Here is a 25,977-nt window from a genome sequence, read left to right on the forward strand (position 1 = left end):
ATAACCCAGTGCTGGTGCTGATGCTGAGGAGGACGCCCAGTGCAGCGCATCGCCATATCGCCAAGTACTGACAAGATCTTCACTTGACGCCGTGGCAGGCTGCGCACAAAAAGTGATCACAACAAAATACCGCTTTGAATCTTGACCACGGAACCAAAAAGCAGAAGAGAAAAAAAAGGGATTGGTATTTACAGAGGTAGGTTCGCAGTTTCCTGCGTGCGCCCTCTCTGAAGGAACCCATTAACCACCTAAGCCAGAGTCCCGAAGAACTACTAATTGAACTACAATCTTGCAGAGTGTAGAGAGTCCCGAAGAACTGCTTTTGATGCGAAGGCTTGGGTAAACATTTCCACTAGGTTAATGTTCCTACCTGGGGAGGCGATGGGAATTGTGGATTTATATTATATATACTAAATATTCCCAGCCTCGGCCGGCCCTGGACTTGGGCAGGTGGGGCGAGCAAGGTTTCGTTGTCTATGGTGTTGAGGAAGACTTCATGTACATATGCTACATGCCATGTCAAGCCGCTCTTGGTCCCCGTTTGTCGTCCGGCATAAGGTACTGCCCATCACTGTATGAGCCACGCCCCATTTTCGTGCACGCTACTAGTATGCAGCGGGCTGCGCCGCAACGTTTCAGTGTCGAGGAGCCGTCGCTCGACCACTAGTACTACCTAGTATGTACCAAACCCCACTTCTAAGAGGGTCGGCGTGCAGGGACACCTTTTTGGGACCACTTGTAACCTCGTAACGAGTAACTCGTAAAGTATCAAAGGATGACCTGTTTATGCACCTAGGTCAGTAAATGTAGCGCAAGGTGTGATGCCGAGCATGTCGCCCACAGTCATTGGACACGGCCGTCGACGGCTTGCACAATCAATGCGCGAAGGGGCCTCGCTACGCGACCATCTTGTCTAGCCAGATCCGCAGAGGTGCGTGAATGGAGGAGAGAAACCGATCGACCTGAAGGTATATCGGCCCACAACGATTTTTGTGCAGCAGACTAGATATGTCAGTGGCCCCAAAAGGGTTTGTCTGCGAGTGTGCCTCCGGACATACAAGGAGAGGCCCCAGGAGAGGCCGCTGTGCTGACCGGCAAACAGTCAATCACTCTCACACTCTCACCGATTTCTGGTATATGCAATGTACAGTATTAAACCTCGAAGCTACTTGTTTCTTTCCTTTTGCTATTGACGTCCCAAAGTCCGCCGGTTGCTGTTCCTGCTCTTCCTTTCCTTAAACTTTGGCGTTTTGACTCACAATGTCGTATCTGTTCTCGACTCTGATCGTCTTCGGTCTGGCCTGGCTCTCATACATCGTCGGGCTTGTTGTATACAGACTCTACTTCCACCCGTTGGCTCGATTTCCGGGGCCCAAGTACGCGGCAATAAGCAGGTGGCATGAATACTACTACGACGTCCATTTACAGGGGAAATTCATCTTCCACATCAAGGCCCTGCACGAAAAGTATGGTGCGTAACAACTTGAAGTATAGATTGTGCCGAGGCGTGGTGATTTGTTGCGCATGCAGGACGGAGATTGACTTATGCACGGAACGACCCTGCAGGACCCATTGTTCGCATCACCCCAGACGAGGTCCATATTCTCGACTCGGATTTCTGGGAAACCATCTTCACCAAGGCCGGGAGGGTCGACAAGTACGACTGGATGTCTGGGCGGTTCGGGAACGAGAACTCGGTCCTGAGCACGGCTCCAGATGAGCTGCACCGCATCCGGCGAAACGCGTTGAATCCGTTCTTCTCGCGAAAGAGAATCATTGACCTGCAGGTCATCATTCGCAAGAAGCTCAACCAGTTGATCGTCAAAGCACGAGAATACCAGCAGTCGGGCGCCCCAGTGGTCATCAGTCGCGGCTATATGGCCTTGGCTGAAGACGTGATCATGGAATACTGCTTTGCTCACGATTACAACAGTCTCGATGTTGCCGAGTGGACGCCGATTCTTCACGACCCAATGAGGGCCGTCAGCATCAGTGGGAACATGTCGCTGCAATTCCCTCTGGTGCCCAAGATCTTGAATTGCTTGCCGCAGGCCTGGCTCGTCAAGCTGGAGCCATTATATGCCCTTGTCTCTAAGATGCAACGAGTGAGGCTTCAGAGTGCTCCTTCTTCTATCAGTACCTCTTCTGACGCTCGCAGGACTTTGCCAGACAGATCGTCAATTTGAAGGCCGGGAAGATTGATGCCCTTGCTGAGAAAAACGATCATCCTACTGTGTTTTCGGAGCTGATTCGAGGCGACCTGCCCCCCAGTGAGAAGTCTGACCGACGCCTGCAGGACGAAGCACAGTTGATCATAGGCGCAGGGGTCGTCACCACCGGCTGGACTCTCAGTGTAGCCACCTTCTATATTTTGAGCGATCCGAATGTCCTTGGACGTCTGCGCAAAGAGCTCGAGGAAGCCATTCCAGACACCGACGAGCTGGACCCCAGCGAGCCGCTCGAATGGACAGAACTGGAGAAGCTTCCTTATCTGTCAGCTTGCATAAAAGAAGCCGTCAGACTGTCCTATTCCACGACGGCACGCAATGCCCGTCTGTTTCCCAAGACAATCCAGTACGGCAAATGGACCATCCCGGCCAGGACGCCGATTTCGATGACGATCCCGTTTCTCAACCATGACGAGGAAATCTTCCCAAACTCCACGTCCTTTGTCCCTGAGAGGTGGCTCGACTCACCAAAGGCCAAGAACGGATCCAGTTTAGACAGGTATTTCGTGGGATTTGGTAAAGGCACGAGGTCTTGTTTGGGAATCAAGTGAGTTTGATCTTGTATCCGCTATTCCAGCTCGTGAGCTCTGTTCTGATAGCATCTCGCTTAAACCCTAGCCTCGCTCATGCCGAATTGTACTTAACCCTGGCGGCTATGTTCCGGTACTTCCAGCTTGAGCTGTACGAGACCGATAAGAGTAATGTGGAGTTGGCTCACGACTTCTTTCTTCCATTTCCCAGACTTGATTCCAAGGGGATTCAGGTGACTGTCAAACCGAGAAAGAAGAATGGATGAGATTTTCGATGTGGGATGACAGCTCTGAAGAACAACCCAAGTAGCAGATTAATTCATGAGGACTATGTCCTCTTTCCTGATGCTTTCCTCGCATCTCACCATGTTGACCACTGGTCTGAAATATTCATGCTGTAACTTGGATGGTTGAACTGGTGCCTGCTTTCCACGCCAGATCAATCATGGGTCAGTGGGGACACAGTTGGTTCGTGGAGACGGGCTATTCTTTGGCAAACCTCAAGTGCCATATTGAAGCACACCTGTGTTTCTCACCGACAAACTTTCTGTATCTTGTTCCTCGCCGATGCTCTCTCTCGTGTTTTTGGTTAGCTCGTACCAATGCTCCGCTCAAAGTCAGAAGTTCTACCTCATTTTCTCACACCAGCGTAAGGATACTCATGCAACACAATAAACAATATGTAAGCATCATCCCCTCGTAGACATACTTGAGCATCGTCTCGTCGATGTAAGCGGCACATCTGATGAAAAGCATACCTCCGGACAGAGAAAAGGTTTTGATGTCAACACTTGACAACGTCTGGTGGGTGGCGTTGTTCCAAGTTGTTGTGAGTTTTCACACAGACGTGCCAAGACCGACACTCCAAACCAGGTTAGCGGGCGGTTATCGATTGGGCGGCAAGTTGCCCCTCTGCCTGCAGTGGTCCACGATCCCACTTCCTGCAAAACGATATTTTCCCTTGGCCAGGCCTGGGTTCCCTTCTCCTCATCCATCCCTCTCTTTCGAGAATTTGTGGCTCTTCGTTTGATATCATCCTTTCCATCACTATATCTTCCTCTCTTTTTGTAAGCGACATCTTTTCAGCTTTTCACCATGGCGGAAAACAACGACGCGCAGGTAAGCCTCTGCAGGGAAATCCCCCGCCTTTCGTAATTTGCGCAACCAGACGCCGCATGTACAGATGGCTGGGCTGTTTCCTCTCCTCGTCACACCAGACACTGACATCTCCTGTTTCCAGCATGAGCACACCTTTGAGTCCGCCGATGCCGGAGCTTCGGCCACCTACCCGATGCAATGTTCCGCCTTGAGAAAGAACGGTCATGTTGTCATCAAGGGTCGCCCATGCAAGATTGTCGAAATGTCCACCTCCAAGACTGGCAAACACGGCCACGCCAAGGTCCACTTGGTTGCCCTCGACATCTTCACCGGTCGAAAGATGGAAGATCTCTCTCCTTCCACCCACAACATGGACGTTCCAAACGTCACTCGCCGCGAATACCAATTGGTAAGAGAATGGATTCTAGGCGGCACATGGCAAGCCGAGAATGCTGATGATGACGGCAGCTTGACATTACTGATGACGGTTTCTTGTCCCTCATGTCCGACGATGGTTCCACCAAGGACGATGTCAAGATGCCCGAGGGCGAAGTTGGCGAAAAGATTGAGAAACTCTTCCGCACCGATGAGAAGGACACCAGTGAGTAAACCACTTTGGAAGATATCTGCATCGGATCACTAATGCCTCTTCAGACGTCATTGTCTTGACCGCCATGGGCGAGGAGGCTGCTGTCGATGCTAAGGAAGCCCCCAAATAAGCGGCCCTCGAGTCAACCAGCAGATCTGCGACCCCTCTTCACGACTGATGTATTTATGGATCAGGAAACCCAGGTCATACTTCAGCGTTCTTGGTGTTGGGCAAGTTTGCACATGCCGAAAATCAGAGTAGGCGGAAAGATACGAACTTGTCTGGAGGCAGCTGGGCCATAGATCTGTGGCTTGCCCTGAAAAAGCGACTGTTTTTCATTTTACGACGGACCAGCATCCTTCTGCATTTTGAAAAGTGGTAGCTAGACAAATAACAGAGCAATTACCGAACCACAACAGCCCTGCTTACAATGCGAGTGTTTCAGGGGTTCTATTGATATTTCAGCCACTGTCTTCCTGGCTGTATATAGAAATACCTGATCGCTGATTGGTTTCGCCACTGTTCACCGTTCTTGCCTGTCTCTCGCCACCATCACTTACCAAACTTTCATTGGCAAAGTCGTTGTAGATTCTTCATAAATCTGCTGTTAGTCCGACTTGTAACATTGGCAGTGAATACAAGGCACACTCTCCCAAGACCTGTGCTCGCTTGGGTTGGAACTGAGGGGAAGACTCCAAAAGCGGCGGCATCTACATCCAAGTTCGTCAGCGGATTTCTTCATTATGCTCTAAAGCGGTCAGTTCGGTTATTCCTGACACTAATTAGATCCAGTGAATCCTGTCTTAGTCTTTCAATCTTGGCGGGTGCTATAGGCCCCCGAAGCCTCCATATCGAAAGAACCCAAGCTGTGTATGTGGCATCACAGAACTCAACCGCTTCTCACCGTTCCGGTCGTTTGGAACATCGGCCTCGACCAGGCCTAGACCGCCATGTCCGCGAGATTGTGTTCGTTTATGCCCGGCCAACATGGACGGAGAAGAGTGCGGGATATGTGGCTCAACGGAATTTTACGACGAGGACGGTAGAATCTTCTGTGCAAATGGACACGATCAGGGTCTGGGCCTTGCGACTGCTGAGGACGACGCCGATTTCGGGAGGCAGGGCACAGTGGTGAGGAAGAAGGAAATCAGAAAGAAGCAAAAGATATCCAAAGGCATGTCAAATTCGACTGAGCCAGGTGTTATCCGTGAAGCGAGTTCAGTCCTAGCCCAGCCAGCTGACCATCCAGGTCAAAACAGTGCTTCGCGGAGCCAAGGCTTACCAGCTCTTCCTTCAATCATGGCAGTTCATCCTTTGGAAACAATGCTATGTGCTGGTCCATCAAAAAGGATTGCCGGCAGAGTTGTGGGTAAGTGGTACAATAACTCTAGTTCACTGGATTGGCACCTTCATTGTGTTTTCTTCTAACTGCAACAACCCAGGCAATTGTCCGGGATCTGTGGGCGTTATGGCTTTCGAAGCTAGAACATCGTCTCGGCGACAGCCACGCAGAGGCAATGCAAAATGCGGACACGACAGCTAGCTCTGGCAACGATACGGATACCGATCTTGATGCCGATGTGAGGCGTGAGCCCGAGGGGAACAAAGCAGCACACAGCTACCCTACGCTGATTGATACGATAGCTTTGAACTATCTGGGCATTGTCATGTTAAGGAGACCAATTGGTCTAGCTAAGGTCTTGAAGTAAGTCACCCTCGACATTTGTGAGCTCTCGCTGACCGGGGCCTCGAATAGATGGATCCTCGAAGAAGAGGTTCCTTTCATCCGCGCCATCAGGTACATTCCCCAGGACATGAAGGACAGATTGCCGGGAGAGTATCACCAAGCCTTGGATACGCTACGGCTGTTGGGACCTGATGAGCTCCAGAAAGCCGTGTATCACCGCGCAAGATGGTACAGCGCCTCGTTCGGCATGGTAATGCCGCAGATCAATCTGAATCTCTTCCTTCTCGACTATGTCCGCCAACTTGCCCTGCCGCTCGAGATCTACAGCGTTGCTCGGGGGCTAAATACCATCATCAAGTATGAGTTCCGCTATGCTGATGTTACAGAATCGTCGCAGCCAACGAGGCGTCAGCCAACAACATACCCAGAGAGCCAGCTCATCTCTCTCGTCGTTGTTGCCACAAAGCTCCTCTTCCCGTTCGACTCGGAGAATGTAAAGCGCTATCCACAAGATCCCAATGATCCAACAACGCTAAACATGAATTGGCCATCCTGGCTGGAAGCCAAAGCGAACTTTGACAAGCGGACTCAAGCTGGCGAAGACGCCAACGGCTTCAAGCCAGGATCGGAGATCCATGTCAAAGACAGTGATATCCTCGATATGACTGATCAACAACTGGACAAGTATATGGACTGGTACCAGAAGACGTGGATCACAAGCAAACATACTTCAACAACAGACCAAGCGCAAGAACAAGGCATCGAGAAAGATATTCTCGACATGTTTCCCCTCCATGACGTTCCCGAGCACCAGAAGACACTGGCAGAGAATGGGGAAGCCGATCAAGAGGAAGAGTCATGGATGAATGCGCGGATTATGCAGGTCCAGTCCTCTCTGAAGGCACGACGGGCCATAACTCTTGAAGAAGAAAGTGAGCGCAGTTTGGATGTCCTTCGCCCCGGGTCTCGATACCCTCGATACCCCAAAGTCGACGACCTGGATAAGGCGCCAGATGGTGCTGTTGTGAAGATGTTCCACCAAGAAGCGGCCGAGACTGCTTGTCTGAGTGTCAAGGCCCTTTTGCTGGCTGTGAATCGTACGGAGGAGAAAATAGAACAGTGGCTTGCAGATAGGAGAAGGGAAGATGCGTTTGGCGAGGATCTGGAGCAGAGTGAAGATCATGAGGACAAGGACGGTCCAGACACCGGTGAAGACATGGATTTCATCCCTGAGACGAGTCCTCCGGGGAAGCTGGCGAGAGATATGGAGGGCCTGGAGATTGGGCAGTCACCGAATGTCGAGGATGATGTCGAAGGGGTTGTTGACACGGAAATGCTGCTGCACTCACCACACGGAGTCTGAGACTGTAGGTGGCCGTGAAGATAGCATTCCTGCTTGTGTATTGGGTTTATCGCTTCATTATTCGTGAAAGCAGCTTGCAGGTCTGTACAGCCTTTCAACCTAGCGACTGTACAATGTTGAAGGTGCCTAGGGCAGCCGAGTCTGTGCCTCGCTTCATTTAGCCGTACAAACGGCGGCAGATATATGCACTGTGTCGCAACTGCAGGCTCTCGATTTCGGCCAGCCTCATTACACCTTTTCCACCTCTCCGCCTTTCTCCTCCCATTCAATCCAGCTTCCAGGAAATTCGCTGATCTTGCCGCCAAATGCAGCCTGCCCAGCCAATCTCGCCGCCGCCCGGCTTCTCACCCCTGCCCTACAATAGAATATGACCTCATCCTTCGGCGAGGGTTTCTCCCAGCCAAATCTTTCTTCGAACTCCTCGGGGCCTAGAAAGAAGCCGTCGGCCGCGGACTTGATAGGGAGGTTGTGCGCGCCGGGGATCTTCCCCGTGGATTTTAACTCGGAGGGTTCGCGGACGTCGATTACGACCCGTTTTGGGTCCGGGCGGGATGTGAGGGTCTGCATGTCTGTGAAGGTGTAGAGCGTCGATCGCGGCTCCGCGGCGGAGGTGGACGTGGAGTTTTCTTCCTTCTGGACGACTAATGTCGTGGTGAAATGTCGCTTTGGCTGTCGGAGGCGCGGCATGAAGAGGTCACACGCATGAGACCTGTGGGAGAGAAACTGATGCTGTGTTGAGGCAAGACCTCTCTGTTGCGGGGTGCTTCGGCGGACTGCTCTGGATGAGCAGGTGGCTCTTCTAGAAGCTGAGAATGTGCGGAGACATTGCTGTAAAGACGAAGCTGCTTGTTTGGATGACATTGTCAGTCGAACAGTGAGATTAAAACGACTTGCGCAGGAAGGAGTTTTAATCGTGAGATCCGAGCAGGGTCGTCCGAAACCATCTTGTTCGAAGCGACAATTTTTCTACCAACCGGGGTAATTATGTTACAGCTTCCGCCTCTTAGGGCCGCGGCACAAGTGACGTCGAGCAGCCTTGTCTCACTGCAGCTTCTCAGACTGCGTTTGCCAAGCGCAAGCGCTGATTGGTCGGTTAGCGCGCGGGCGCGCGGACTAATTAAATACCCTAAGGGGTTATTTTACTAAACCGATCAAAGACCTAATACGTATATTTATTGCTCGGACAATACGTAGAAGTTCTTGGTGGTGAATTCGCCAAAGTCTGGGAAATCTGCAGGCGGCGCACCCAGCGTCCGGCAGTCTTATAGCTTACTCTCAACTTTTGTGGTGCGTGGTCAAACCCCCGCCGCATTAGCACAGGAGACCGAAACCCGCAGCCGTCTTCAAGGTTGTCATTTTCGCTGCTTTAATCCAATGAAGAAATGCTTTTGACGCTCTATCAGATCAACAGAACTGAGCATCTGCTAGGCTGAGTGTCTCTTTTCATTTCTTTTGCGGCACCGGATCTTCTTGAGTACTGATTTCGTGATGAACAGTTGTTGCCTGTATGGCTTCTTCAAATTTCTCCACGAATGCCCTCTGACCGAGCTCTAGATTTCTGATTCTAGTCTGCTGAAGTCGTTTGGCGGCGGCGACCGGCGACGTATGTGGATCGACGAAGATGAGATCGATTTCCTGAGCACAATTAGCCATCCAAAATTGAAATCAAATCATGGATGCTTTTACCTCGAGCGTCAGGTTCATTGTCTCTGGAACAAAAAAGTAGATGAGTGGTACAGCCGTGAGATTGAAAGACATGAATATCAAGTATGTCTTCCACGAAATGGTGCTGATAAGGACCGGGCTCAGCATGGCAATACCAAAGTTCTGCATTTTCAGCTTAGTACCATCAATGTACGTGCCAATGGGTGACACATACGACCAGCCAATTACCCGCTGCCGCCACCGCCGTTCCAGTTCCGCGGGAGTGCAGAGGAAGTAGCTCGGCCGCGAAGCCCCAAGCAAGCGTGCCTGTGCCTATCGCGTAGAAGAATGCGAACTGTGGCAAAAAGCTTAGTGACCACGCACACTGCCCAGCTGGGATGGACAAACCAAGAAGAAAAATGCGATCGATGCAGCAGCCAACCCCTTCGAGTCGGTGCTATCTTTCAAAGCAAGTAGTATACTGATGATCATCATGTTTATACCGCATCCAAGGCTTCCATAGAGTAAGGGGCCTCGACGTCCGACGCGGTCAACGAGTGCTGTAATTAACCCTGTTGACAGGCAAAGTAGGACTCCAACGCTGTGACAAAATTCATCAACCTTTTGCGAAGCGAGCAAACCAACGTCAAACGAAAGAAAACTCACCATCCAGTTATCAAAATGGCATTATCCACGGAAGTACCGATGCTCCCTATCAGAATCGTCGGCATGTAGTATCTGTGAAACATTAGTACATGACCCAGATAGGATAGCTTGTCTTCCTACATAAGCAAGTTGATTCCGGCTAATTGGTTCATAACCACTACACCACACGAGACCAGTATACGGCGCGATGTGCGGACGGTGTCTTGTTTGAAGACGTGCTTCCATGCGAAGTGGCTTCCAGCGAGCTCCAGCTCGATTGATCTGAGGATCTCGAGTTGCTCACTCCTGATCTTGGGGTCGTCTTCATTTCGATCGTAGATATCGCAGAGAACCCTCAGGCCCTCTAGGCTTCGTCCCCGACTGTAGAGCCAGCGTGGAGATTCTGGAAGCCCAAGGATACATATGGCACAGATCTAGAAGGAAATTAGTCACACAACCTACAAAGATAATTCTGTGGGCATTACCAAGACAAATATGAGTTGAACCGCCACTGGAACCCTCCAGCTAGCGCTGCCTGTGGTGTGAATCATGCCATAGTCAAGGTACAAGGCCTATCGTCTGTTAGAAGTATACGTCGTGGCAGGGGGACACCAACCAGTATGACCCCGAGCGTAACAAAGATGAGCTGTGAGCAGAACAAGCGACCTCTTATGTGCGCTTCACACATCTCAGCTTGATACATTGCCACGGTCGCGGACACAATCCCGACCCCGAAGCCACCGACAAAACGTCCGACCATGAGTTGAGCAAGTTGATACGAGGAAGCTTGTAGAACTGCGCCTATCTTCAGGGAGGAATCAGTAATGTGTGATCTCCGGTCAACAGGCGGAGACGTACGCAGACCCAAACCATGGCCAAACCTATGCTTTTCCGTCTTCCCAGGAGATCTCCAAATATCACATTGAAGATGCATCCAAACAGTGCGCCGAGTGAAAATATGGCAAGCGTAATACCAATGATAACTGGTCTAGGATGGTTGAAGGTCTTCTGAAAGTTCGGCACCGTTATGACGCCGCCCATGAAGCCTTGGTCATAGCCTAATCATACACATCAGTGGATCGTGCTCAGACTTCGGTGGATGAACTCACCAAAGAAAAGAAAAGAGAGCTGACAAGTGAATGTCACAGCCCAGCGGAGAGGACGTCCTCGACCGAATAGGTTCAATCTCATGACGGGTAACTGGAAATCCGTATCAAGTTTGCTGGGGGAGGCTTTCCAAGTATCAGAAGTGTTCTTGTCTACGAATGTAGTGTTATGTTCAATAGCTGTACATATTGTGCCTTTTGGTGGCCCAGCTCAGTGCCCCAATTGAGGAGAGATATGCGCCTCCAGGAAATTGTCGCCGGAACGACATCGACGCCACAACCTAGACCAGTCGGGACTCGGATCAGGACTCGGATCAGAAACCTTATTACCGCAACAGGGGCCCCATGGGGATTTACGGGGGCAGAGTGTTGCGGAGTAGCTCGCTCATCCGAAGTTTTGAGAGGTCTAAAACTGTGAGCAACAAAACTTCGAGCAAGCAAGTTTAGTCTTGTCTTAGAGAATTTCAATTCATAACTATCTCGCCGTTTGATTTGGCTCTTGGGACCAAACACTTTCGTGAGCCGTACTCCTCCCGAACCTACTAGCCTCAGGCATAGACTCCAGTATCTCGACCAGATACGATTTCAGCGGTTGTCAGTGAGTTTTGTGGGAGTGTTTGGCTCTGAGGAACCGCAAACGCACCCACCAACTGCTCAGGTGTACGATTGCGCATATAATCTTCCCAGTTTCCCGCTACAACTGAAGGATACTTGTGGTTATCCAAATTTGGTCCAACCAAAGTTTGACCGTTCAATGTGTAATATTTATAGAAGCTGGGCTGTTAGTTACCGAAAAGGAACATGAGGACGTCGTTGCTCACAGAGGTAAATAACTGCCAATATCGTTTGGGGACCTGTCACGTAGCTCGTGCATTCGCTCAAAGAGCTCCGTCAGAGTGCCATGATTGTTGACGTGAACTTTCGTGCGGTATATTTCCTCATACGTTGCAGCAATCTCGGGCAACGTTTTTCGGTCTGCGATTACTGACAGATCAGGTGTCAGTGGTGCCTTGTCGAAAGCTCGTGGACGGAGCGAACTTACATCGTATGACACCTACTGATGATGGATCTCGTATGATCTCGATTGTCCATCGAGTGACGTCCTCGTAGGAACACGCTTCCCAAAGCTCCGTGCCGTCTCCCCATGTATTGAATGTGTTTGTGAAGTGATCGAAAACCTTCAAATAAGGGCTGAAAAACGTCTCCATGAAGACACCAGTCAGGATGTGAACACCTTTCACTTTCTTCTTAGTCTCGATGTATTGCTTAATTATTTTCATTGGCTCTTTGCGCCATAGTTGTCCTGGCTCGAGTTTTGTATAGTCCATACACCAATCGCTGGCAATGTAGCGAGAAACACTTGCTTCTTCGCAAGCGTCAACCAAAACCTTTTGGGCGTCGACCATGATGCTATCGTCCGCTTGATAGCAGCAGACCACTACTTCGCTGCCTTTGACAAAATCCGCCATTAGATCGGAATCATGCGCCGAACCTGTGAACAAATCGACTCTTGCGGCGATGGATTCGTCAACGTTATCGGCATCTCGACTGTACCCAACTAGCTTTATCCCAGGTTGTTTCAGCAATCCAATGGCAATGCGAGAACCTAGTTGACCATCGATGCCGGCAATGCCAACTTTGAGCGTCATTTTGGCGAAAGCAATGCTCGTCGTATTGCACAGCTCGTCAGCAAATATTTGAAATGGTCGAGTTCATGTGTAGCTCCCTTTGGCGATACCTTGTCGCTGATAACGACATCTGTCCAAGCCCCAGTCGTTGGCCCCACCGTTCCGTCAGACACCGGCAAGTTCGTCAAGCATAAGACCGGAATCAAGGTTTGAATCGGGACGCAACCGGCCTGCCGATCAGCCAGGATGAAGCAAAGCCGAGATCGAGCCACGGATAATATACTTCCGGCAGATTATGGAAGCCTTGAGCATATCACGGATGCAGAATGATCGTAGAGTCCGCGGCCGGAGACCACGGATCCAGACACAGACGTCGAGACGACCCTCGTCAATGTTGTGAATCAGGATCATACAAAAAATCATCGTGATTGTGATGCTGCGGTCGAAACCATTTTTGCGATACCAAGTTCTACCCATTGCGATAGTTGGATTAAGACCAAGTCGCTAGTATGACTCTCCTTCCAGCCAAGAAGTCAGCAACCGATTCTTGGCCTTCACAGTGTCCAGGGGAGGTCAGAACATTCCTCGAAGAGTTTCTGACGGTTCTTGACTGCTCTGACCCCACAAGAGCATCTGAGTACAGTGACTACTACACTTCGGATGGAGAATTTGGGGCCTTTGGTAAAGTGAATCGCGGCACAGCTGGTCAGATCGAGCATTATTTCAACCCTCGCTCATCTTTGTCGAGTCAGAAATCAGAAAGTACATAGTCGGCATCTGGGAGAACTTCCCCACCAATCGGCACACTGCCAAAAAAGTGTTTTTCTTTCAGCCAGATGCAATGGATATTATGGCAATTATCTACTACCGGATCACGCTCGAGGATGGCTCGATCTACGAGAATGAGGCGGCAACCCGTATGGAACTCACCAGAGTAGAAGGAAAGCTGAAATTCCGTCGTATGCACCTGTACTTTGTGCGTCAGTTCATGCCATTATCTACAAAAGTGTCTGACTCCTATCTAGGATCCGACAGGGATGCTCGCTTTGCTTCCTGATGATGTTCGTAATTTTCAGCAACCGAAGAGTACTCATATTTAGAATGAAATCCTCTGTCATCTACTATCACTCTACTAACGACTTGGCCACCTCCTCCTTACATTTAGTCTGTCGCAAGTTGTTCCGCTCTGTTCAAGCAGCCTCCGCAGATGACACACCGTTCTTGTGACTATGAATTTCCAGCATCCAGATTCTCCCGGACTGACGAGACAGCTGCCTATTTGTTACGAACTGACCTTCATGCCACCGGGGGACGCCCAGAACGGAAGGAATGGTGAGTTAACCACAGGGAGGAGAGAGAAAACCAATCCCCAGGCAGCACGACTCTTCACGTGACCGCTCAGGCTGGCTCAGTCAGGCCCAGTACTGAACGCACTGAGCCATACTGAGCAACACTGAGCAGGAAGAGAATATATAGGTATATAGCCAGGACCGGCCCTCGCCTTGAAGAACAGTCCGTCGTCAACCTCGTTATCAATCCTACCCCTACCATTGGGGTAGCATTATCTGATACAGTTCCTGTCTACATCGAGAGCCGTACAGCTAGTATAGTTCTAGCATTGTCCCTACACTTGCCCCACTTATCAGTAACGATAAGTACCTACGATTCCACCCGAGTATTAGGTCCTTAACACTATTTTCTCGGGACCCACGGAATAGTATCCTTCCCCGAGCTCTTCGCCCCTTTGGCCGAGAAAACAATAAAAGGTGGGATGAATGTCCACTTTGGGTTGTGAAATTGTTGAGCATCCGACGTTCTAGCCATGGTCTCTCCTCTAGCAAACACAATCTTCCCTAGGTTTGAAATACCTGAGAGCATCAAGGAGATGCTTGAAAGGTGCCTAAAGTTTCTGGATTCCAATGAATCGAGCGCTGGTCATCGATTGGCCACCGAAATCTTCACAGTGGATGGCGCATTTCATTCTCCAAATGGGAACTTCGAAGGCAGAGAAGGTAGCCTGCGTTTGCCTTACATCTTTCCTTTCCGTTGAGTGGCTACTGACCAGATAAAGAAATTATTCGTTGTCGCCAGCAAGCTGTTGCATCTGGTGTTACGCGGCGCCATACAGTGGACACGATTTTCACGGGTAACATGGGTGGTACAGAATTAATTTTGGTGGGAAAAGTTTTGATCATAGAGAAAGATGGCCAGACTACAAAGACTGTCCAATTCGCTGCAAGGGCACAAGTGGAGATTCAGGATCAGCAACAGCCGCGTTTGAAGCTGTGGGCAGCATACGCAGGAAGTTTTCTTGGATGAGTGTTCTCAGAAGAACGATCTATTACAGAGTTCTATGCTTTACTTCAACCTCGCTCCTGATTACTCTTGGTCGTGATGCCGAATCCTTTGCGCGTGTGAGAATACGGTCATCGCCTTGCCGAACTAGGCTAGCAGCTCAAGTTCCCCACCGGCTACATCTGCCGAGTGGCACTCAAACTCAACCGGATGTCATCCGACTAGTGGCCGAGATGCTGGAATGGGGAATCATCGGCATATTTATTGAACTGACTGGCAAACTACTTGTGCTGGATCTCAATGTCAAGACTCACGTCGAAAGCCAGATCAGACAACTCACATCAACATATTCCAACGCCTTTGAACGACATCAAGAGAGAGCCATGAAAGTCGCCGTTGTCTTCGAGTACATCGCAAAGAACCTCACCAGCAATTTTCAGGCCCATGGCGAATACATGAGGGCCGTACTTGAGACCAATAAATTGAGAGCAGCTGGCGGATATGCAGATGACACAGGAGCGATCTGGATGCTTGATGTCGGCAGCATTGAGGAAGCGGAATCAATTGCGAAGGGAGACCCATACATGGTGGCTGGTTGCATCGCGAATTACAAATGTCACGAGGTGAAGTACTGGTCGGCAAAAGAAGCAAAGCATGAATCATGATAGACAAAATATCAATTTGTCCGTGCCCTGTGTACTGAGGACAGGTGAATTTGGTATGACATCAATCACAGACAGCCCACGATGAGGCGGACCTAACTGTGGCTCACTCTTGGCTTTGGATCACTGATAAAGATGTACTCAATAGACTATGTCTCCTTGTCAATGACAGGCATTACTAGAAATGACTCAAATGGTCCGCCGGTATATAGAGAATGCGGGCCTTGATTCACCGTATCTTGGTGAAGCTGAATCTGTCGGCGGTCATAGACCCAGGTGTCCGAACCTTTGATAGTGAGGCGCAGGGAGTCTCCTGGATGGAAAAGGGTCGACGACGGCATTATCTCAATGTCGACGGGTGCAACTTCGTTGGGTCGAAGCAAGAGCTGACGTCGATGTTGTAGCCAGGGATGATTCTCTGTGCTTCTCTCCAGGTCCAGTTCTCTGTGGCTTACTCGAATCCACCCGAGCGCCATTGGTCCATCGTCCATCATTGACATGGCCACAAATGGAACAACTACTCCTGAGTCGTCGAGTTTATCAGCTCGTACGAAAATGTCCATGTCCTCATGCTCAGCCGAAACCCATAACCGAAGACGCATTGTCCCAGTAAGCTCAGTCTCTTCGTTGAACTTGTGGCTAAACAACAGGGCATCCTTTGGATCTCCACTAGCGTAACGGGATATTCCGATCGATTTCGGAGGGTCTTGAAGAAGTCGGCTCGTGGAATTGTCGAGGTACATCCTCACCATTCTGGTCCTTGCAATAGGCCACTCCATCTCATTTCTGGCAATGTTTCGATGTGCTCTCTCTCGTGTTTCGATACGCACAGTTGGCCAGTTATCAACTTCGCTCGCTTCTTGCTTGAGGAATTTCTGGAAAAACGCTTCCTGTCGCAAAAGACTGGGTTTGCTGTAGTAGTACTGCCATTTCTTCCTCCCATGGATCTCCAGCCACTTCTGTTCGGATGATATTTCAGACCATGCTACAAGGTTTCCCCGAGTGTGGAGACCTTGGTCGCCCCAGTCTGCAACGACATAGGCAGGTGCTTTGATTTGAGAAAGCTTGGCTCTCTTGTCCGCTTGATAGTTGTCATAGAGATGATGCTCCTTTTGCATCTTCACCCAGTCTTCTACCAAGCCATGGGAGAAGCGGCAAGACCATTCCATGAACTTGACGAAGTTTGTTTCTGGGATCCCGCCGTGGTGGCTATAATCCCTATACACCTCGGAGAATCCGCCGAAAACCTGAATGCACGCCAAATGAGGAGGATTGTTCTCTGCAATACGCCACTGAGAGACCGACAGATACGACAGTCCTGAAAGCCCGACACGACCATTAGACCAGGGCAGAGTACCAGCCCATTCGACTATGTCGTAGCCATCGATGCCTTCTTGGGTACTCATGATGGTGCAGTTCCCCTCCGACCCCCAAGAGCCACGCGCGTCCGCATTGATCACGCAATAGCCTTTCTGCGTCCAGTAGGAAGGATCGGGACCCTCCCAAACGGCGTAACGAGAAACGGAGCCTGCTGGAACATCTGCACCAGGGAACATATCAAATGTTTTGAACCCGTGTTTCCCGTAAGGACTATAGGATAGGATGATAGGCAACTTCCCAGTGAAAGAATCAGGCCGAAATACATCGACGTAGACCTTGACACCGTCTCGAAGAGCGACTGGGACATCCCATGTGATCTCCATGCCCAGGTCTTTCTCAACCTGATTAGTTCGCAGGCCTGGCCAGTTCCCTTCTTTCGGGTCTGTGCCTTTGACCCATTGCATGTCAAAAGTCCGAGGCTCCATCGTGGAACCCATGACTGCTGGAAGAGTGACGACGTGATCCCGTGGTTTCTAAGGGTGATGATGACAAGGACGCTGAGAGTCGAATATGAGGGTCTGTTAGACAGGTTGGTGCCAAGAAGTTGTATCTTTACCAGCTCACCAATATACGATTGCGATCCAGACATGGCGACTCGTCTTCGGTTCCTCGAGTAGCCGGTGCACCGAGAGCAAACCTATCCGAGCCTACTCTCCCCCCCCCCCTCTCTCTCTCTCTCTGCGACCTAAGACTCACCTCGCCAACGGCCATGCCAGGTTACTCGGTCCATTCGGGACTGTGCCGAAACCTTTTGTTCCGAAACTGGCGGATTGCATCCAGAATCCCGAGTCAAGATTCAAGCATGTGCCAATCGCCGAGACTCTGAAAGGGCAATCAAAGCAGATTCTGGCCTCAAAAGGGCTCCTCCCAATCTCCATCCTAAATCGTCACTGACTATTCTCTCATTAGCTCCAAGCAAATCCAAATATGATCGTTACAGAGATCTTGGACGGCATTCCTGTCGATGATTCTGTTCGTACAGTCAGGCGGAATGAAGTGCTCCTTACGGACATTCCTGATCCAGCTCCAATGAATCTTTGGCGGGACTACCCTCTGCTGGGTGCCATCAATCTTCCTGTGGACCATGTCCCTGGCAAATTCATGGTTCCACAAGGGGTCTTCGAGAGTGATGAAATACGCTTGGAGTACACACGCTTGATGGGGCGTCAGCCATTCTATCATCGCAATGCGGATGCGGATGAGATTGCTTATCATGTAACCGGTACACGCCAGGTCCTGACGGAGCTTGGGACGGTCGATATGGAACCTGGAGATTTTGTGCGCATTCCCGTGGGTGTGTCGCATGATAATAATGGGATTGATGATGTCCACATTCTCTTCTACATCCCACAAGATGTGAAAGAAGTGGTCAATCCTTGCAAGACCGCCGAATATCGCATGCCACCATATCCTGGCTGGGAACAGAAAAACTCGGTCGAATTCATCACGGAGCACCTCGGAGAAGTGGGCAGTGATCACAGCGTGTTCTATACCGATGAGAAGATGTTGCTGGATAACGCTAAAAGTGATCCGTCCAAGATGTATGTCGTGCGAGCAAGCGGCATTGAAGGGACAGAATGGCTGTACAAGTCCGAAAACATTTGGATTGGCAGCACCATGTTTTCGCGCAGCGATGCCACGACATACGTCAGACATCGGCAGGCAGACGAGATCCAGATTCAAACACAAGGACGTCGTACGTTGATCAGTCAACGAGGGTGCCTTGAGCTTGAACCGGGCGACTTCATCGCCATTCCAAAAGGGTGCGCCTTTACCAATATCGCAAATGAGAAGAATGAGTACATTACATGTATTCTTCGACATCCAGCTGCAGCAAAGAAGCCATTTACTAAGATAGCAACTCAGGATGCCGCAGAGCGACTAGCGGTGTTCAGAGGTAACAGTAATGGAACACGTAACTAGCATGAAAAACCATCCGGATCAAGATTTTCTCAAGTTGATTTTGTAGCCATCATCGCACCTTTTTGGCTCTCATTTAGGCCTTTCTCGACGACATTTGCTCACGTATAGAATGGTGCAAAGTATTCCAGCTCAAGGTCTGTCATATCCAGTAGATTGGAGTCAACATTGCCTTGGTCGATGAATGCATACGCGTCCCGGGTCTCACTCTCCTGGGCCGCATCTCCAGCTCGTGAGCCTGTGAGTTCAGCAACTGATTCAACAGTTGGAGAGAGTGGGAAAACCTACCAAAAGATGAAACGCCACGTAACAAATTCTGCAGATACGTCTCACAACGAGATGCGATATCGCTCTTGTCCCCTAAGACTTCCACTGCCTGAATGGCTTTATTAAAAGAATGTCTCAGAGCCATGGGATCAAGACATGGTAGATTCAGTGAGTGGTGGTGCTGTATGATGATCGCGGCAAAAACCACGAGTGCGGAATTGAAGACTAGGTCTGTCGGTTCGTGCCTTTGAAGAATGATCACCCAGAGACTCACCGAAATAAAGAGAAAACCACCAAGCCATAAGTACTCGCTGCCCTGACTGTGACACATCGTAAAGAATCTCGATGATTTCCGTCGCAGAAGCGACACTGTGTTCAATACTTGGAATGGCAAAGCTTTGCGCATAAAGTCCACCATCCTCGTCTTTCGACCTCTGGAGGTTGAGGAAAAACGGAAGTACAGCTCGATGAAGGAGTGTTCGGGCATTCAAATAATGCAGCGTCAGGGTAAGACTGAGCTGAAACGAGTCGGACGCGTGCTGAGCACCAAAACGCATGTCTGCTCTGCTTTTTATCTGCATATTTGGTGGGAGTGTCTTCTTCCACGCGTGCATGTTTGACTCGATTCGTACAATTTCCGGAATCATTTCGTCAAGGGAAGACCCAACGTCGTTCGGGATATTGTCCTGATAGACTTCATGGATGATCTCATCTACGAATCGTGCTATGCGTCTGCTCCGCGTCAGCAAGATGTAAGTTGTTCGATGGTGCTCGCCTACATATTGTGAATGAAGCCGCTGGTGGTTGATGGCGTACGACCCAGTTGCGGATTCGTGAGATCTTCAATCTGCTCGAGATCGACATCGCTGGGCATGCTCATTCGATTGTAGTCACTGTGAATCAAGGGAGGTCTGCCGAACCTCATCGAAAATGCCCTGTCACCCGTCGGCGTCATGTAACGCGCAGTTTAGAGCCGCTCACCTGTCAAGGATAAAACACATGTACCAACAACGCTTTCGAATCTGATACTCGAGCATACTCTCTAACTCTTGCTGCCCGGGCAGATAAGCACCAATTTGGAAGGCTGCTTGTACAGTCAAGCCGAGGAAGCTGTACGCTTGTACAGATCGATGAATTCCCTGTAAGTATTGTGCAAGCAAAATCAACGCTTGTACTATCATCTGTTAATGTGGCTCTTCATGAGGCACTGTATGTTAGAACTCACGTGTCTCAAGATTGATAGGGTGCCTCTGCACATCGGGAAGTAGTGACAGAGCCCGCTGTAGACATTGTTCGGCCTTGGAAGCACCATATTCATTTCGCTTGGAATCCAATGCTAAAGTGAGTCCAAAGGCCATCATGGTGTTCAGGAGACTGAGCCAAGATCGGCGCATGCCACCAACACCTGCAGCCTTCAAATCGGCTAAGCCGCTTAAAATAGACTGTTTGTGGATGTAAGGGAACAAGATACCTGTTCGTGAGAAATAAAGGTCCACCAGTCTGACGACCTCGTTTTCCGGTGGCAGGACCATGATGTCGACTGAGCCATCATTGAGTTGGAATATTTGCCCGGCTATGGAGGGCGTTGCTGTCGGAGCAAAGCGGTGAAAGTTTTGTCTGCCAATGTTTGTCAAGTTCGTTGAGTCTCGATGGCCAAGCGTTTGATGCAAGGTTTGTTGAATCTGCCGAGAGAAGGCAGAGATCGAGGAAGGACCTGGAGCGCACTTCTCAGTAAAGATGCATCATCGGATCGCAGAATCTGACGAACCAAAGTACCCTGACGTTTGGTGACCCCCAAAGCTCAGCACGCCCATGCCGTCTACCATGTCCTCTGAGGTGTCTCTCATCCCTGCTGAGGAATCCAGCTCGCGCTGATAACCGGTCAATGTAGCATCGGGTCTCTGCGCCATAGTTGCGACGCCCACGCCGGCAGATGGCCGATTTCGAGCGCTGCTAAATCTCTCGCCTCCGCCTACCTCTCGAATTATCGAGCTCATCATGGATTCCAAGTTCTTCATGCGAGTTTCGAAAGGGGACTCTCTGGAAGATTGAGCCAGACGAAGAGATGGTATTAGGAGTCAACAGGACTTACTGTGACACTCCAAGATCACCTTCCACTCCGTAAGAATATCGCGGAGGTTGAGGATAGGTACAGAAAGTGCTGGTTGCCAAACAGCTATTGCAGATCGGCCGTGCGCCATTGCATTTGACCTTCCTCTGCCGACACGATCGGCATGCCAAAGAAGTTCTCTGCCTCTTCGGTCGAGGCTCTGGCGAAGAGTTGTTGAGCATATGGTCGCTGTGCATCCTGATTTGAACCAAGATTGCGGGCGTCAGTCGACGAGAAGAAGTGACACTGGCAAGTCACCTTGTCTCAGATTCTCCGACCCGGTGCCAAGCGCAAGCGCTGATTGGGGGGAGCAGATCTACTTAAGTATAGCTACCTAGGTACCTAGGTAAGCACTCGTTGAAGCGTCCGGCGTAACGACCCTCAGCCCTCAGTTCTCGCAAGTTCGGCCCTAACGCCGCCGCAATCTTAGGGAAACCCGGCCTGGGGAGCCCGCCCCCGCGGTCCCGCAGCCCTTTTAAGTCTAAACTGCTGCAGGCATGTCAAAAGTAGGTGCCTCAGTTGAAGATTGTTTCTAGCTATGCACACCCCGAGACCCGGACGAGATACCTGATCACACCACTCCGACTCTCGCATTTTCGTTCATCAAGCCGCTACTTGCCATGGAGACCACCTGGCAGAACAACTATCTTACCAGTATGTTCACGATTCTCGAGCATGTCCGTAGCCTTGCGAATATCCGACAAAGCAAATCTGGCGTCTACAGTGGGATCAATTTTGCCTGCCGCTGCGAGAGCCAAAACTGTTTCCTGCTCCCGGCGTGTTGAGCCACGGGCCGCCAGCACGCTCAACTCCTTGATGATCAAGGTAAAAATGTCAAGGTTGAGCTCGCGCCCAGCAATGAATGCGACGAGAACGAGACGAGCTCCCGTGCGGCAAGCCTGGATTGCCATGCCAATGCCTTGGTCGCCGCCAACGTTGTCAAGGACGACATCCACCCCATGCTTGTTCGTGGTGTGTTCTCTAATCTGCTCCACCACATCAGGGTCACGGTAATTCAGTACCACATCGGCTCCATTGGATCGCAGTCCGTCAGCTTTGTCCATTGACCCGGTCAAAGCGATGATGGGATTCGCTCCATTGATTTTAGCCAGCTGAATGCAGGCGGTTCCCATTCCTCCAGAAGCTCCGGTGATGAGTACTGATTCCCCCGGGCGCAACTTGGCCTTGTTGTGCACCATGTGAAAGGCTGTACCAAACGACCATAGCAGACATGCGAGCTTCTCAAACTCCAAGTGCTTGGGTGCTTTCAAGAGGCCATGCTCTGAGACAACAATGTATTCGGCATATCCTCCAAAAGATTGATGGGCCGGCAGAGCTATATCGCGGCATAGATTGTCCTCGCCTCTTCTGCAGTATGCGCATTGACCACATGCAGGTGAAACCATCACAACAACTCGGTCTGCAGGGGAAAACATGGATACATCTTTGCCAACGGCTTCGACTTCACCAGCGGCCTCACGTCCAAGTTGCTGAGGTAGAGGCAAGGCAGCTCGACCGGGTGGAGCAGTCAACTTTCCACGCCGGTACAGCGAATCCCATCCTGTGACAGATGTTGCTCGTACACGGACCAGAACCTGATGCTTCGCAGGTGTTGGAATCGGATGTCGCTCGACTTTCAGCACTTCTGGTCCTCCAAACTCGTACAATCGTACGGCCGTCATCGAGCAGGAGCTGGACAACTTGAGGTCGTCCCCGTGGTCGGAGTGATTCTGCATGGTTACAATGACGGGTGCCACGGTGACACTGGCTCAGCTAGAAAGTACGACTGCGATGTGTATGTTTCGCGATTATAGACTACCATCTAAGGGGGAAGGATGACAAGCTTGCTGGGGCGAAAAGCACCTGATCGTTACAGCTTTCGATTCGTGGCTGAGCCTAGATCTGCAGCAGAGAGGTCCGATGTCAGTTCTACCCGCGGCAATGCGCCCAGCATGGTTGTCCTTCCTTCCTGCCGGCCGTCCTTCGGGTTTGAGCCGCAGGATAGCGATGTAAGGTTAGCGGACCTTTCGGTTCTTATCCGCGCCACCCGCGTAGCTTTCGGATCAGTGCCGACCACGTGGACCGCAACTGCAGCACATGCACATTCCATTCTAGAGTTCAGTCCGAAATACTGTATACATCAACGTAGAGCAGGAGTGGCTTCTGAGAACAGCGATAACGGACACACTCTCATTATGGCATCCCTGGCAATCGAACGAGGACACGATATCAATCCTAACGGTGGGTATGCCACTGTGACTGGAACGATGCGGGCGATTTGCTGCGACGTGGGCCAGAACGTTCCAAGCATGCAAATTCTCGAGATCCCGGAGATCGGACACCAAGATGTGCTCATCAGAGTCAAGTCTGTAGGCCTGGCACCGGGAGTATTCAAGATGCTGAAGCAAGGCCTGATCAAGCCTCTGCCCTTCATCTTTGGTCATGAGGTTGCAGGCTTGGTCGAGGCAGTCGGGAAACTAGCATACGGGTTTCGTGTGGGACAGAGAGTACGAGTCAATTCCATCCTGGGATGTGGTCAATGCAAATTCTGCAGCACTGATCGCAACCAAATGTGCCAGTCCGGCGGCGTTATTGGGTTTAACCAGTTTGGGCCCCAGAAGACGACCCTGTACGATGAATATCACAACGGGGGCCTAGCAGACTACATCAAAGTCCCGTTCTGGCAGGTTCAAGAGCTGCCAGATAATGTCAGCTTCGATGTTGGCGCAAAAGTACACGATTTGGCCAATGCATTTCGTGCCCTCAAAGTCTCCAGCCTTCCTGCGGGGGCAACGGTGGTTATAACGGGCGCGACTGGCACAATGGGTACAGCAACGATCAAGCTGGCACACTTCTTTGGAATCAGCCGCCTCATCCTCGTGGGACGCTCAGAAAAACGGCTTGATGCGGTCAGAAAGCTGGCGGCTTTATCCATCCGAGTTGATACTGTGCCACTGGAGACTCTAGGAAATGACTGGCCCGCAAATAAACTGCTCAGTGTCCGCTTGCTTGAGCTAGTACCCCAGAAGGTAGACGCTATCATTGATTACTGGCCCTTTGGCACAGACATCTGGCAGACTATGGCTGTCCTCTGTGTCAACGGAACTCTGGTGCACATGAGTGGCAATCCAGCTCAGTTGCCACGGCACATGCTAGACATTACGCTAAATTGTTGGCGGATAATCGGAACCAGGGGCAACACTCCATCAGACCAGAAAGCAGTTCTCGAGCTTCTTGGAAAAGGACTTTTAACGGTGGACGACCTCATCACCCACAGATGGCCGCTGGATCAAGCGATGGAGGCAATCCAGAATCTGCAAGATCGGTCAATGCCAATTTGGATGATGGTAGTGAACCCGTAGCTACAGCATATGCTATGTAACATAACTGCCAATGAATGGTTGAAGAGCAAAACCCAAGATTACCTCGAAAATACGCCACTATTGTTTGGGTTCTATTGACTTGGCCTTCGCAGCTTCGATGATGGGCCGAGAATCCTGTGTAACGCGTAGTGTTGGCCGAGTCCACCAAAGGATAAGTAATCAGCACACTCACAATGATCGATTTGAAATATTGAATCTTGAAAATGCCTTGCTTGACTTCTGTAAATGTGATGATCTGAGAAAATTCCTGCGTGAAAGCGACGCCGTTGCGCATGATCAGATCGTTGGAACCATACAGCATCAGGTCCGTGCCGGCGCGATTGCGGACATAAATTCGTGACACGGAATGGTCTCGGTTCTTGACCAGCCTCCAGGACTTCTTGCGCTCAGCTATGAGTGCTAGAATAGTAGATTAGAATAGTGATAGTCAAGCCGCGCGAGTAATCAATCGCTCGCCAAGCCTACCTGCTTTGCCCGAGATGTTCAAATTGTCCCTCGCGTCTATGATGAAAGGTGCGTCTTCAGTAAACAAGTCGCTCCATTGCTCGTGGGCGACGTCCGATTCCGTGTCAAGGAGTCGAAAGAAGTCGCTGAGAATCAGCTTCACCTCAGTAGGAATGTGGAATTCGGGCCAACCCTGTATCCTGTCGTCGCCCATGTTCTTCCGGGACTGATCGGCCTGTAACTTGCCTTTGCACAGACGGATATAGCTCTGAAGGATGTATTTATTAGTCCATAAAGTCTTAACGGGATGTCGAAGTCTAGTTGCCGAAAAGAAGATCCGGAACTTTCCAGTGGCATCCGCTGAAAGACACCCGGCCGACTGCGTAATACAACCGAACCCTTGTCCCCGGCTGCCTTCCGTGTTTTTGTGTGTGAGCGTGAACTGTGTTCAAATGTGGACTCTGAGACATTCCGACGAGGTCGGCTGGAAGCTCCTGTCACATCGCCAAGAAACCTCAGAGAACGAGCAATTCTTTCACTCTATCAGATTGGTGCGAGTGCTGGTGACATTGGCTCCGCCTGTGGAATCGCGTACACTTCTCCTCTACCTCCCTCAATTGGGTTTCAATTTTCACAAACATAAACCTCGACCTTCTGTCAGCTATTCGGTTCCGAAGCTCGGCGGGGGAATGGCGCACAAGAGAAGCGCATCTAGACATTTTAACTGGCCCTCCATCTATGCCAATCCTAGGAAATGCTCACCAAGTCACGTCGACGGGCATATACAAGCAGAATATTCCAAAAAGGTCAGGAACAAGATTCATCGAATCTTACCAATCCGTCCAGATTCCAGATATAGTCCAAGGAATACGGACCTATCTTCTCGCTCAAGCTAGGCTCTACAGATACCATCGTACTATGCGATCGGGGGGTGATTCACAAATTGTTGGATAAGAAAGGGTCTATATACTCTAAGCGCCCGAGGAATTATGCTATCT

At 50.5% G+C, this 25,977-nt stretch overlaps 13 protein-coding genes across 13 annotated transcripts; 7 read left to right on the top strand and 6 right to left on the bottom strand.

Annotated features, from left to right (window-relative positions):
• Nucleotides 1-1,260: 1,260 nt before the first annotated feature.
• Nucleotides 1,261-3,024, top strand: Z520_06375 (uncharacterized protein; the record flags this gene model as incomplete). Its single annotated transcript, XM_016776875.1, has 4 exons — nt 1,261-1,471; nt 1,567-2,105; nt 2,159-2,775; nt 2,847-3,024. 4 exons carry the CDS (start codon nt 1,261-1,263, stop codon nt 3,022-3,024), a joined length of 1,545 nt encoding a protein of 514 aa, XP_016631720.1.
• Nucleotides 3,025-3,853: 829 nt separating this feature from the next.
• Nucleotides 3,854-4,575, top strand: Z520_06376 (eukaryotic translation initiation factor 5A; the record flags this gene model as incomplete). The annotated part of the gene is made up of 4 exons (XM_016776876.1): nt 3,854-3,877; nt 3,999-4,265; nt 4,325-4,457; nt 4,511-4,575. The coding sequence occupies 4 exons, from the start codon at nt 3,854-3,856 to the stop codon at nt 4,573-4,575; spliced, it is 489 nt and encodes a 162-aa protein (XP_016631721.1).
• An 857-nt stretch (nt 4,576-5,432) lies between these two features.
• On the top strand, nt 5,433-7,495 carry Z520_06377 (uncharacterized protein; the record flags this gene model as incomplete). Its single annotated transcript, XM_016776877.1, has 4 exons — nt 5,433-5,643; nt 5,705-5,814; nt 5,888-6,150; nt 6,202-7,495. 4 exons carry the CDS (start codon nt 5,433-5,435, stop codon nt 7,493-7,495), a joined length of 1,878 nt encoding a protein of 625 aa, XP_016631722.1.
• Nucleotides 7,496-7,723: 228 nt separating this feature from the next.
• On the bottom strand, nt 7,724-8,182 carry Z520_06378 (uncharacterized protein; the record flags this gene model as incomplete). Its single annotated transcript, XM_016776878.1, has 1 exon — nt 7,724-8,182. The coding sequence occupies one exon, from the start codon at nt 8,180-8,182 to the stop codon at nt 7,724-7,726; it is 459 nt and encodes a 152-aa protein (XP_016631723.1).
• Nucleotides 8,183-8,938: 756 nt separating this feature from the next.
• Z520_06379 (uncharacterized protein) lies at nt 8,939-12,539 on the bottom strand (the record flags this gene model as incomplete). Its single annotated transcript, XM_016776879.1, has 14 exons — nt 8,939-9,130; nt 9,182-9,322; nt 9,375-9,494; nt 9,548-9,740; nt 9,806-9,877; nt 9,926-10,218; nt 10,270-10,356; nt 10,401-10,589; nt 10,643-10,842; nt 10,894-10,912; nt 11,221-11,429; nt 11,534-11,664; nt 11,712-11,874; nt 11,933-12,539. The coding sequence occupies 14 exons, from the start codon at nt 12,537-12,539 to the stop codon at nt 8,939-8,941; spliced, it is 2,616 nt and encodes an 871-aa protein (XP_016631724.1).
• An 820-nt stretch (nt 12,540-13,359) lies between these two features.
• Nucleotides 13,360-13,618, top strand: Z520_06380 (uncharacterized protein; the record flags this gene model as incomplete). The annotated part of the gene is made up of 2 exons (XM_016776880.1): nt 13,360-13,494; nt 13,544-13,618. 2 exons carry the CDS (start codon nt 13,360-13,362, stop codon nt 13,616-13,618), a joined length of 210 nt encoding a protein of 69 aa, XP_016631725.1.
• A 1,428-nt stretch (nt 13,619-15,046) lies between these two features.
• On the top strand, nt 15,047-15,478 carry Z520_06381 (uncharacterized protein; the record flags this gene model as incomplete). Its single annotated transcript, XM_016776881.1, has 1 exon — nt 15,047-15,478. The coding sequence occupies one exon, from the start codon at nt 15,047-15,049 to the stop codon at nt 15,476-15,478; it is 432 nt and encodes a 143-aa protein (XP_016631726.1).
• Nucleotides 15,479-15,624: 146 nt separating this feature from the next.
• Nucleotides 15,625-17,292, bottom strand: Z520_06382 (uncharacterized protein; the record flags this gene model as incomplete). Its single annotated transcript, XM_016776882.1, has 1 exon — nt 15,625-17,292. One exon carries the CDS (start codon nt 17,290-17,292, stop codon nt 15,625-15,627), a length of 1,668 nt encoding a protein of 555 aa, XP_016631727.1.
• Nucleotides 17,293-17,782: 490 nt separating this feature from the next.
• Nucleotides 17,783-18,778, top strand: Z520_06383 (uncharacterized protein; the record flags this gene model as incomplete). The annotated part of the gene is made up of 1 exon (XM_016776883.1): nt 17,783-18,778. One exon carries the CDS (start codon nt 17,783-17,785, stop codon nt 18,776-18,778), a length of 996 nt encoding a protein of 331 aa, XP_016631728.1.
• Nucleotides 18,779-18,876: 98 nt separating this feature from the next.
• Z520_06384 (uncharacterized protein) lies at nt 18,877-20,952 on the bottom strand (the record flags this gene model as incomplete). The annotated part of the gene is made up of 7 exons (XM_016776884.1): nt 18,877-19,013; nt 19,064-19,267; nt 19,317-19,774; nt 19,822-19,977; nt 20,024-20,216; nt 20,268-20,756; nt 20,811-20,952. The coding sequence occupies 7 exons, from the start codon at nt 20,950-20,952 to the stop codon at nt 18,877-18,879; spliced, it is 1,779 nt and encodes a 592-aa protein (XP_016631729.1).
• Nucleotides 20,953-21,763: 811 nt separating this feature from the next.
• Nucleotides 21,764-22,888, bottom strand: Z520_06385 (uncharacterized protein; the record flags this gene model as incomplete). The annotated part of the gene is made up of 1 exon (XM_016776885.1): nt 21,764-22,888. The coding sequence occupies one exon, from the start codon at nt 22,886-22,888 to the stop codon at nt 21,764-21,766; it is 1,125 nt and encodes a 374-aa protein (XP_016631730.1).
• Nucleotides 22,889-23,347: 459 nt separating this feature from the next.
• Nucleotides 23,348-24,514, top strand: Z520_06386 (uncharacterized protein; the record flags this gene model as incomplete). Its single annotated transcript, XM_016776886.1, has 1 exon — nt 23,348-24,514. The coding sequence occupies one exon, from the start codon at nt 23,348-23,350 to the stop codon at nt 24,512-24,514; it is 1,167 nt and encodes a 388-aa protein (XP_016631731.1).
• Nucleotides 24,515-24,592: 78 nt separating this feature from the next.
• Nucleotides 24,593-25,193, bottom strand: Z520_06387 (uncharacterized protein; the record flags this gene model as incomplete). Its single annotated transcript, XM_016776887.1, has 3 exons — nt 24,593-24,649; nt 24,708-24,934; nt 25,001-25,193. The coding sequence occupies 3 exons, from the start codon at nt 25,191-25,193 to the stop codon at nt 24,593-24,595; spliced, it is 477 nt and encodes a 158-aa protein (XP_016631732.1).
• Between the last annotated feature and the right edge of the window lie 784 nt (nt 25,194-25,977).

Source organism: Fonsecaea multimorphosa, assembly GCF_000836435.1.
Source record: "Fonsecaea multimorphosa CBS 102226 unplaced genomic scaffold supercont1.12, whole genome shotgun sequence".
Taxonomy (NCBI): Eukaryota; Fungi; Ascomycota; class Eurotiomycetes; order Chaetothyriales; family Herpotrichiellaceae; genus Fonsecaea; species Fonsecaea multimorphosa.